Source organism: Gymnodraco acuticeps, unplaced genomic scaffold (assembly GCF_902827175.1).
Source record: "Gymnodraco acuticeps unplaced genomic scaffold, fGymAcu1.1, whole genome shotgun sequence".
NCBI classification, from domain to species: domain Eukaryota; kingdom Metazoa; phylum Chordata; class Actinopteri; order Perciformes; family Bathydraconidae; genus Gymnodraco; species Gymnodraco acuticeps.
The window spans coordinates 622,064-634,089 of record NW_022990413.1 but is presented as its reverse complement, the minus strand read 5'-3'; the positions used below and the strand labels follow the sequence as shown (position 1 = coordinate 634,089).

At 42.8% G+C, this 12,026-nt stretch overlaps 1 protein-coding gene across 1 annotated transcript in view; it reads right to left on the bottom strand.

Moving 5' to 3' along the window:
• Nucleotides 1–12,026, bottom strand: part of cntnap2a (contactin associated protein 2a) — a gene marked incomplete at its 3' end in the record, with an annotated part of 152,886 nt that overhangs the window by 90,432 nt on the left and 50,428 nt on the right. Inside the window, 1 exon segment of the mRNA XM_034224931.1 lies at nucleotides 7,616–7,726. Within this exon segment, the coding sequence (XP_034080822.1) occupies nucleotides 7,616–7,726 (111 nt within the window).

Here is a 12,026-nt window from a genome sequence, read left to right as displayed (position 1 = left end):
ATCATCATGAAATTAATATCCATATATTTTATACTATACTGCTTACCGTTTTCATACTTTATATATCTTAGCATATTCATACACACTGTTCATACTGCTCACAGGCTGCTGTGTATATCTAGTGTATTCATACCCTGTTTATTCATCATTCAATTCATTCTATATTTTATTCTGTAGATTGTGTACATTACTTTTCACTTTACTGCTTGTTGCACCTGGTTAGAAGCTAAACTGTATTTCGTTGTCTCAGTACCTGTAATATGTGCAATAACAATAAAGTTGAATCTAATCTTGAGCAGGAACAAATGTATTTACTTAGTACATATCTGACATTAACGATTAAACACATGTGTGCATTCTTTATAAATGCAAACCGAGTCAAGCCGACTCCGGAGGCGGCGGTATGCACCTTAAAGTTGTTTGCAATCCGCCAAATAACCGAGAGAAGAAGAAGAAGAGAAAGAAGAAGAAGAAAAGAAGAAGAAAGAAGAAGAAGAAGAGAAGAAGAAAGAAGAAGAAGAAACGAAGAGAAGAGAAGAAGAAGAAGAAGAAGATAATAAGCAGACGCATCAGATACCGACCGAAGACGAAGATACTAGAATCCTAAAAGAAGAAGAAGAAGAAGAAGAAGAAGAAGAAGAAGAAGACTCCAAGCTATCCGACTTCAGGCGAGCTTTTTGAGACCTCCGCAGCTCGTCTCAAACAAGCCTATTAATTCATGGTTTTTACTAACCGATATCAGTATGTAGTTACTTCGGCATCATTTTTGAAACGTGTATTACAATTAAATCACGGTCAAATACAGTATGTTCATTTTGTTGTAGTTGCAAGCGATTCTCTCTCTAGTTTAGCATACTCAGCCCGGTTGTTGGCCCGGAAAGAACCTCGATTTTGGAGAGCCAGAACAACTGTGAAAAAGTACCCGCTAGCCGGAACTACGCCAAGTGGAAACGTAACTAAAAACCAGAGCCATATAATAGAAATTCTATTATATGGCTCTGCTAAAACGGGCCGGGCACGCTTAAACCGCGCTGTAGTGAAAATGCGCCATAACAGTGGCATTTTTAATAAGCTGCATATTAGAAATAAGATGAGTCTGCTACCTGGTGAAATGTCCCTGTGTGACGATGCCCTTCACAGGTCGACACTGGCCGAATGGAACTCACACAGAGAGGCTTTTTCTGAGATAAAAGGAGCAAAGCGAGGACAAAAACATGCCTTGAGTTTCTCCGAGCTTGCAAAACAACTATCTGTGATGACACCGATAACCCTGCAGTGGTAGCAGAGTCAGAGCGAACTGATACCAGCGCTGAAAGAAAACACTAATACTCTCAGACTAAAGTCCATATCAATGTGTTTGTGTAGGTTAATACAATGTAATGTTTATATTGTTGTTGAGAAATGTGCATTGTCTCTTAGAATTAATACAATTAATTATGTTTTTTAGTGGCATTTAAGCAGTTTCTGTTGGAATGCAATAGAATAGAGCAACCATACAAAGTTAGTTATTGCCCAATTTACCAAAACCATTAACACTAAACATACAATAAAAGCCACAAAGAAGCCATTTTGGCAATTTGGGTAGGGGGATATGGATCAATGTGCCAAGAGCAATGTGCTGATTAAGAAAAACCCGGGGAACATTGTGGAGAGAAAATCGAAGCAGGAAGTGCCCTCTGGGAACCATTGCACAAAATGGCAGCCTTTTGAAACTGTCAACTAATGCAATCTGTGAGGACATTTTTTCTTGTTTCACATCTCTGTTCACTCTGTTCAAGAAGCCTTCAGCTAGGAGCCATTAGACCGGAGAGCAGGCAAAGGTATGAAAGCTCCCGTTGGTTGCTTTGAACCTGAATCAAACACTTTTCTTCTGTCTCTTTCAGACAAAGATGATTAGAGCTCACCAAACTGGACAAGTCACGGGTGATCCATTCTCCTGGAGTGGATGTGACAACAAAAGAACAGTATAAAGAAACTGGATTTCCCTTCTGGGATTAATAAAGGTTTATTTGATATGTATAATCCAGAGAATGTGACCGCGAATGTGAAGTGGAGTGTGAACATCTGTGTGTGTGTGTGATGATAAAGATGATTTGAACTCTTACAGCGCAGCCGGGAAATGGAAAACAGGAGGTTTAATTCAACTGCCTGACTGGGTAAATGGCTTTTACTGTAGTGAGGGTGGAAAATGAGTCAGACGGGAGGAAAAGAGTAAACAGTGCAGGAAAGCAGAAAGAGCAAGTCAGCAAGATAGTGAGGCAAATGTTTGAGAGAGTACAAAAAATGTGATGCCAAAGGGAAGTTGTGAGAGCAAGAAATGCAGACGCGGCGTGATTGTGGACAGGTGACGAGCAGCAGGTGACACAAACAAAAGGGACAAAGGAGACGCATCAAACAGAAGAACATCTCTCCTCTGACTTACTGTCAGCGTGGGAGTGTGTGTGGGTGTGCGAACACTTCACACAATTTGTTTGCAGGTTGAAACACTTTCACGGCCCCCTGCGATGCCTTGTTGTTCGTGTGTAGCAGCCTCCAGAGAACATGAGAGTGTGTTTATCAAAGTTGCTACCTCTCATAACAACCAGCACCGCATTAACAGAAAGTAAAACATCTTCATTAATTAGGACGCGAGGCCGTCGGAAAAAAGGGAGCAGAGACAAAACAGCTGGTTAGCCCTCTGCTAGTGCTTCATCTTTCTGTCATGGAGCAAAGCGAGCGGATGAAGACGGAGTAATTTAATTAGAAGCGGACAGCCATTATCGATGGATGACTGCGACGACTAGAGACATCAAACAACTTTGCCAGTTGACAGAGAGTGAAAAGCAATGCCTGGCATGGGGGGGGGGATCTGGTTAATTGTGCAGAAAGTCAGAGCACAGTTGTACTGCAGTACTGTGACACTCTTTGTTTGATATGAGGGATACGCTGAAAAGTTATAAAACACTTTGAGAAGTAGGCATCAGACCGGGAATGTGAGTGATGTTAGGGAATAATTCTCCTGGACTCCTAGATATCTAACCGTTTTGCCCTTTGACATTTATGACCAACCCTGACGTCTGTTATCTCCCTTAAGGAAAGGGGCTGCTTCAGCCATATGTTGTTGGTCCCATTTTATGACCGGACAACTCTCGGTCACGAATGGTTTATTGTTGTGAGAAAGCTGGAACACTTCCTTCTCGGTGTTTGTGGACTCCAAGGTGTGTAATGTTGAGGCCATAAGTGTCAGACGCAAGTAATTCAGTGTTCCCAGCTGTTTAGGCTATCAGGCTTCAGAATTGACGTGGCAACTCTACCGCAAAGTCAGAACCTCTGGCTCTTGTGACTTGTGATGTGAATTCTCCGGCCGAAACTCGTAATAAACCATCAGTGTTTGCCATCAAAGCTCCAGCTCGCCCCGTGTCTCCTTCCTGAGTCGGTGCTACACAGAAGTTCCTCCCACAAGTGAGGAAAAAAAAAATAGATAATGAGTTCTGAGAAGAAAGACAAGGGAACAGGCCGAGAAAATTGAGTGTGGGATTGACAATGTTACTGTCGAAAACAGAAAGTGTGTGGTGGGAAATTGAGATGGAGAGGAAGAAAGGGGAGGCAAGATGCGATGGAGGGCAGAGAGGGAGCAGACAGAGCCGAGGACAGAGGATAAAGAGAGAGGAAAGAAAATGGGATGGCCAAGTGTTAATGATGAGCGGCCAAATCTCATTCCTGGCCATGTCTGCAATGTGCAACGACGTGGGCATACATGCCATATGCAGGCACACTTGGCAGTAGGTATATTCACACGCACACACACACACACACGCACACACACACACAATCTGTACACCTTCCTCTCTCACTTTCTTCAAAGACAAAAGGTGTTTATTATTTATTTTCTGTGTGCTAAATATGTGTGCTTAATATTGAAATTGTGTTCTGTGTTCCATTTTAAACACGGTGATCATATGTGGTTAGGGGAACGTGAGATCTGAAGATCCTTCTTTTCATCTTTCCTTATGTTTCTTCTCATTCTTCCTCCCCTGTGCAAATGGACCATGGCTGCAAGTGGGCCACCTTTCTCTGTCTGACACTCCTGATGTGCAGGGTCTCATACATGAAGCAGCACTAACCGCACAGACAGTGAAGAGGTGGGAGCATTTGAGAGAGTAGATGAAAGTAGTGATTGTGTCAGAGAATCATGGGAGAAAAAGCGGGGGCCATGGTGTCCAGGAAGATTGATTTAATAGAAGTTGAGTGGAGAGAAGGTGAGGAAAGAGGTCTCAGGTGGATGGAGGAGGCGGGTGTGAAACAGTGGTGAGGGTAAAGAATGGCAGGAATGAGGTAAACAGATGGAGAAAGGGAGGCTTTATCAATCTCTTGAGTCTTCAAACTCCAGAGGCAGTAATTGCCTGATTTATCCTAGCGTTATAATAATATAGCTAATTTAATAATACATCACAGCTACTGACAATACAACTGAGCCAATCTTAAATAAGATGCCATAATGTAAGCTTACACACAACATAACAGCTTGTGAGTGGATGTGATTCCCGAACAATGACAAAAAGCATCAAGGAATATGATAATGAGTATGTTAGTAAATAATGTGTTTGGATATCAGGAAAGCATTTAGTGAGCACCCTCATCCAAATACACACATAAACAAAGCTTATTCCCGGTGAGGCATTTATACAAAAATGCACAACAATACACACTCTTAAAGCATACACAATTTCTAATATCAACACTCCCACATACACATTGTGTGTGTGTGTGTGTGTGTGTGACAGCAGGACCCGATGACAGGCTGGCAGACTCTGCCTGCAGGAAAATCATTATGGCATTGTTTTACCACACTCTCTTTCATGCACACACACATACACTAAAAATGAAATGAACATACAGAAGCACACACCGGACACACACATGCCTAAAGCCTAAAACCTAATAGCTGTCAACATTCACAACACAAGCTTAATATGAGTGGTATGTCCCATTGATTATGTGCCTCCCCTGTTTGATAGCTATGGGAGATTGGAGCAGATTGGCTTATCAGCACACGCTCCTGCCGCTGAGGCACATTTGGCTGCCTAATGCAGCTGCCTGAAGGACCCCTTCTTAGGGTATGAGTGGGTGTTTCTCAATGTCGAGGACGCTTCCTTGGTAGGACATGTCCCTCCGAGTCAGGTCCTTCAGAAGCGAGGCAAGAATCCTTCCTAGCCTCGGAAAACAAAGAATGGTGGAACAGGCTAACAGGTTTGCAGGTGTGCGTCATATGCGAGGCGATACACTTGTGTAGCCTCGAAATTTCCAGCAACGAAGGAGGCCAGCCTCGGGAGAATTCCAAGCATCCTGGACATTGGAACAGTCCTTCGGCGGGACTCAATGACGTAGTATGCTTGAAATAGTGGCTCTGGAGCAGCTTTACTCGACATTGAGAAACACCCAGTGTGTGAGCATGAGTTTGTGAAAATGAGTAGGGGAATTGGAGCAGACCCCTGCTGGTGCATGCTTGTTTGTATTAATACATGTGCGAGTGTGGGGAACAATTCTCCAGTCGGAAAGTCATTCTACCACTGCAGAAGAAGAGGCCGAAAAGAGTTATAAACTCAATTTCTGTTACGTTGATATACTAATGTGAGGAAGGTTGCATCAGATTTTCGAAAGGCAAAGACAAGTGTTCTCCTTTCTTTCTTGTAATGTCTCTTTAATGGAGCAGACACTTCAGTATATGTTTAAGTCACGTGATTCATTTGCCTCATCTTTATTGGTTACCTTTGCCATCAACTTTTTTATGCAATAATTAATTATTTTTCTGCATTTTCTACAAATCAACTCAGATGGACCGAAATGCACTTTCGGTCCAACTACACACCAATCTCCAATCCAGGAGACGTGAGGCGACGCGTCCCCACGGTGTTCTTTGGTGTCAGTTTGGTGTGTAAGAGGCTTTATGCCTCTTTGGTATTGATGAGAAATAACAACACTGATTCAAATGTTGAGCGGCGTCTTCCTTCACAGCAGATATAATGAGATTTAAGACAAGAGAATGTGATTTGAAGACGCATTTCTAATCCTCGTGGAGAAGTTTCTCTCCGTAAGTAACCTCATCGTGCCTTCCTACAGAACTTTTCTCATTTCATATTCCTCCCCTGTCATATGCTGTATGCTAAAGAGGAGATGACCTCATCATCCGAACACAGTGTCATTCTCCAGAGGACAATGAGACAGAGAGGATGACACTTTTTATCCTTTTCCCTCATTTCCCCCTGCTGCTCTGACACTTGACTCAGTATCCATTCTGGTACACTAATGTCAACATCTGATAGAGTTTATCACAGTGGTAGTCGTGACTGTCACGTAATGGCCTTTGGCTCTCTGAAATGTGGAGATGAGAAAGGGGAGAAAAATAGGTCTCACTAGGACATGTTTGGCTCCTAATTACGAGCGGAAAATGACAGTTAGAGAATGAGAGCGAGAGATTTCCTTTTTTGGCAGAAAGATTATTCACTGGAGAAACAGTGAAATGTCTATGGATATTTTAGATTTTAGATTAGATTAACGCTCTGTCTGAAACCAGAGCCCATTCTGGTCTGATTGGTTAGCTGGCCGGCTCTGTTTTGATTGGTCAACCGCATAGAGATGTCCCGCCCCCTAGCCTATCACCAACAATGTGTTTGAGCACTAGCCAATTGAAGCATGGGTGTTAAAGTAGGGAACCTTTGGATTTGTTTGCCTTAGCAGACCCATGACATGCAAACAAACATATGTAAGGAAAATCAGTGCCCCTATAACAGTTTTATTTTATTCATAAGAAAGGTCAATAAGATGCTATAGTAGTGACTCAGTTAGACCTTGTGTATGTGCTTAGACAACTGTATGTATGTGTTACTGTAGCACTTCTGTTCAATAGCATTCAACATTGCATGTTTCCCAGGTCCTCCTTCATTGAGGAGAGTAAATACAAAAGCAAGTGGGGAGATAATTCTCAAGCTGTATATTTGCTGCTCATTGACAAGTTGCTCTACTTTCTTCTTGTTGGTAGGTGTAATTATTAAAGGAGGAGCAGTCCTGTCCTCTCAGCAATAATTATACTGGTTTGATTAAACACACCATATTACTTTGCGTTTATTTGCCAGCTCTGAGCGCTGTTGCCTCAGCTGTGGTGTGACTATATTAGATGGGAAAGTATGAATTATGAATTATATAAACATAGAAGGATGTAATTGTGTGGTCCTATCTCTCTTTGCTGTGGACTGATGTGGAAATGAGCTCCAGTCTGACTCACGGAGATAATGACGTGAGCTGAGAGAGGGAGGGAGGCATGAAGAGAAGTTTAGGGAAATAGAGAGCATGGAGAAAGAGAGGAGGAGGAGGAGGAGGAGGAGGAGAGCAGCTGTGCAGCACTACGAAGCATGTCACTAACACGGCTCGGACATTTACCTCTCAGTGTGTCATCTGTAAAAATCATTCTTAAGGATGCATGTACATGTACTTGAATTAGATATTTCGTCTGTCCACAGTATGTGAGTAAATGCATCCCTTCTACGAACATCCCTTCTGTGTGTGTGTGTGTGTGTGTGTGTGTGTGTGTGTGTGTGTGTGTGTGTGTGTGTGTGTGTGTGTGTGTGTGTGTGTGTACCTCCTCTCCTGTTGAGCTTGGCATATCCAGGGGCATATCCGTTGGAGAAGACAGACGAGCTGGTGAAGGCTGTGTGAGGCAGGGGGGCGGCGAGGGCCTCGTCACACTTATCTGGGGAGAGAGGAATAGTAAGAATCAGGAGAGAGGGAAATATAAAGAAGGAGGGAAGGGAAAGAGAAAATAGTGAAGATTAGTATATTAAAAGAATATGCATCAATGCTGAACAGACACTTATAAGTCCATGAAGTGGATTAAGTAGTTTGAAATTATAACATTGTTCATTGAATGTTAAATAAAGGATTTCTAGGATCTCCTTAACTGAAGTACTCTCAGCTAGAAAAGTATTTTATTCTCCACATGGTTTCACTAAGGGCATTGTCGAACCGTCTCACAAGAGCAGAACCACATGAGAAGCTGAGGGAAATGTGTGTGGGTCAAGAACTAAGTCAGGTCAGAGAGCGAACCACTGGGGCATTGGAAACACTGTTGACTTCACCGGCTATCTCCAGAGTGTGCTGCAACATATCCATAACAAGCTAGCTGGCCTTGTAACCAGATGCATAATTGATTTAGAAAGAGAAAGAGAAAAAGGAAACAGAGGTGTTAAATAAGTGAAGCCCAGTCCCTGGAGCCAGTTTCTGCACCGATTTAACAACCAAGGCTCTGATCTCTCCTATTATGTCATAGTTATGCAGCCATAAATATGTAGAAGACACAGATTTATATAACCAGGTGACTATGGTCCCATACAGACAATGAGTGAATGCATCAAAGGAATCCATGATGGGATGTGCCAACATTTTACCGGGTAAACTGGAGACCATAGTGATTAGAGAACCCCTGCCGCGACACAAAATTGGGCCAGTGGCGTGAGGTGGTGGGGGGGGCGAATGGCTCCATGCCAACTTTTATAACCTCTATTTCCGTCCCCACCTCTTTGAACCACGGACAACACAGATATTGTACACATTGACCTCAATGTCAACCCAAAAAACAACTAGTTATTCCTGACATACTGTACACAAACAGAGTCATAAGGTTATTTTGTTTTAAACATTTCGATTCACCCCTCACTCATCCGCACAAACATACTCTCCTGGGACTTATAGTTTCACACAGAGAGAAACTGTGAATGGTGTGTCTGGCCAGGTAGAGGAAGTCAATAGCTCTCTGCCATGCCCCACTGTGTGTGTGTGTGTGTGTGTGTGTGTGTGTGTGTGTGTGTGTGTGTGTGTGTGTGTGTGTGTGTGTGTGTGTGTGTGTGTGTGAAATATGCCAGGTTATATTCACACCGTTGCAAGTGCTCCTTGCAGGCAGGGACATCTGCTTCTTAAGGGATAAGGCAGCCTGGCTCTCTTCTCTATTATAAATCCAATGCAAGTGTTACGGTGAGTGAAGCAAGCAGGACCCAAATGCAGATAACGCTGAAAAAAGCCTTTATTTCAAGGATAAAATAACTTGGAAAAAACAGAGCTCTCACCGGTGAACTCATTCACAAACAAAAGACGAACCAACACTGAACACAGGACGAGACAAGACTAAATACAGGGAGGGGTAATCACAAGACGAGAAACAGCCGGGCAGGAGAAACACAAGGGCCACAGGTGAACACAATCAGACAATTAGACACACCAGGGAAACTAACGACAGGAGGAAAAACACAGGGAAAAGGACCAGACAATATACAAGGAGGAAAACAAGACAGGGAGAACAGCAAAACACCCAAAACAAGACATACAAAACGTAACATAACACACTAATCCTGACAGCAAGGTGGTGAAGAGCTTTTAAAAGGACTTAAATGTGCTGATATCATTGGATGTGACTCATGGTGGCACACCTAGTGATGAGTTCCGGCTAATCTCCTTTTGAACCACATGTTGTCAGGCAGCAGCATCTGGTCATGAGATTGAGAGAAATGGTCGAGTCATGCTTAAGTTCTTCAAAAATTACTTTTGCACCTTAAATTCATGGAGATACGAGCCTCTTTCTCCCACTTAGACACACGTTAGGGGTCTCTCACACACATGTGCACTCACAGGTCACCTTCCTACACTGATCCACAGAGACTCTGAAATGGATACAATCATATACAGGCTGCCTCTTATTCATTCACAGACACAATGCCTTTCCTGCAGTTTCTGTCTCAAGAGTATATAGGTTTTTCAGCAATGACTTCCTCCAGCTGCACATGGAGATGCACACTCACGCAAAGACATTGAATAGCATATAAGTGCAGGGAGAAAAGGAATGAATGGCATTGGAGAGTGGAGTTGATGTATGGAGAAAGTGGATTTTAAAGGGAATGGAGGTGTTGAAGTGTGGAGAAAAATATATTTCTGTATTTCTGCAGTTATTTCCCTCGGAGCCCTCTTAACTCTCTGATGGTGCGAAATCACTACGTTAAAGAATTGTAGTGATCAGATCAAACAATGAAACCTGTAATCAACAGGCTAATGCACGATTAAAGTACAAAGCATGTTGAAATAGCATATCACGGCTGGATTATGTTAAAACATGCTCAGGTGTTTTGAAACACCTCTTGAAGCTGAAGTCCCATTCATCGGTAATTGTGTTAATGAAAACCCCTCCTGTGGCAGTTAGCATTTCTCTGGTTTTGTTTACAAAGTGACTGATTAGATATAAATATGTGTTGCCCTCATGCAGCTTGAATTGATTTTACTGCCACATGTGCATTAAGTAGTCAAAACAATGACATCTGCAGACATGTTTGGACAGTTTAATAAGGTTAGTTTAGCTCCATGCATCTCTTTGTGTGCACATTATTATTATTTCGACATGCTGCTGCTACTGGTCTCCTCCTGTTCTAGATTCCTAATAATATACGTTGTACAGTATATGTTCAGTATTTAAAGTATACATCTGATGGCTTTTGTTTCGCACAATATACAGCAAGAGCAATATATTTTGACTTCCAGTTCTGTCCTCAATGTGCTGCTTGGATTAGTGTGCGGACCAATTGCAATTCTTATTTGGGTTTAGACTCAATTCAATTGCAAAGTACATTAAATGAATGCTTTCTATATCAAAGTACTGCAGAACTAAGTTTGTAGATAGAATCCAGTTATATAATAGTTTGATTGACATTTATTTTCATTGATTTACTTTGATGTACGAGAGCCAATTAAACTTCTACTTTCACATTACACAAAGACGAGGTCAGGATCTCAGTAATTAATAATAATAATAATAATAATTCCTTACATTTATTATAGCGCTTTTCCAGATGCTCAAAGCGCTTTACAAATACACATTACACATATTTTTTTTTTATACATGCAATGGTCACTGTGGACAATACCCACAGGAGCAAGTTCAGGTGAAGTGTCTTGCCCAAGGACACAATTGTCATACAATTAAACTAAATTGCTTTAGAATATCTGCAAATGGCTGCTTTAGTACTGTACCACAATGTAATTATAGTATGCATACAGAATCCAATGCAATTGAAAATAGCAAGAACAAATTAAATTCAAACTGTTAAGATCCATGATGATGAGAGTTAATACGAACCTCTACAGTATATATGCGTTCATCATAATAATAATAATATATACATTTTATATAGCGCTTTTCTGGACCCAAAGACGCTTTACATTTGGGAGGGGGGGTATACAAACAAAACAAAAAACAGAGACAAAGCCAAAATGAAACAAAACACAACAGAAAAGCAGTCAGGAGGAAGTTGATTAAGAGGGGGGGGGCTTATAGATAAAGAGTTGAAGAGGTGGGTTTTGAGGCGGGACTGGAACAGGGTGAGGGACTCAGACTCACGGAGGTCTTGGGGGAGTGAGTTCCAGAGCTTCGGGGCTGCCACAGAGAAGGCTCTGTCCCCGAAGCTCCGGAGTTTGGCCTTGGGGATTGAAAGCAAACCGGCTGAGGTGGATCTGAGGGACCGGGGGTGGTTGGTAGAGGGTGAGGAGGTCAGTGAGGTAGGGGGGGGGCCAGATGGTGGAGGGCTTTATAAGTGAGGAGCAGGAGTTTGTAATTGATGCGGTGTGTAACGGGGAGCCAGTGGAGTTCTTTGAGGACCGGGGTGATGTGATGCCATGATTTGGTGTGGGTGAGGAGTCTGGCGGCTGCGTTCTGGACACGCTGGAGTCTACTGAGGGAGGTGGAGCTGATGCCGTAGAGGAGGGAGTTGCAATAATCAAGGCGGGAGGAGATGAAGGCGTGAATGAGGCGCTCAGCTGCAGGGCGGGTGAGAGAGGGACGGAGTTTGGCAATATTGCGGAGGTGGAAAAATGAGATTTTGACAACATGACGGATGTGGGGCTCGAGGGAGAGGGTGGGGTCAAATATCACGCCAAGGTTGCGTGCCTGGGTGGAGGGGGAAACAGGGGTGCCATCAATGGTGATTGTCAGGTTGGGGGTTTTGCTGAGGGTGGAT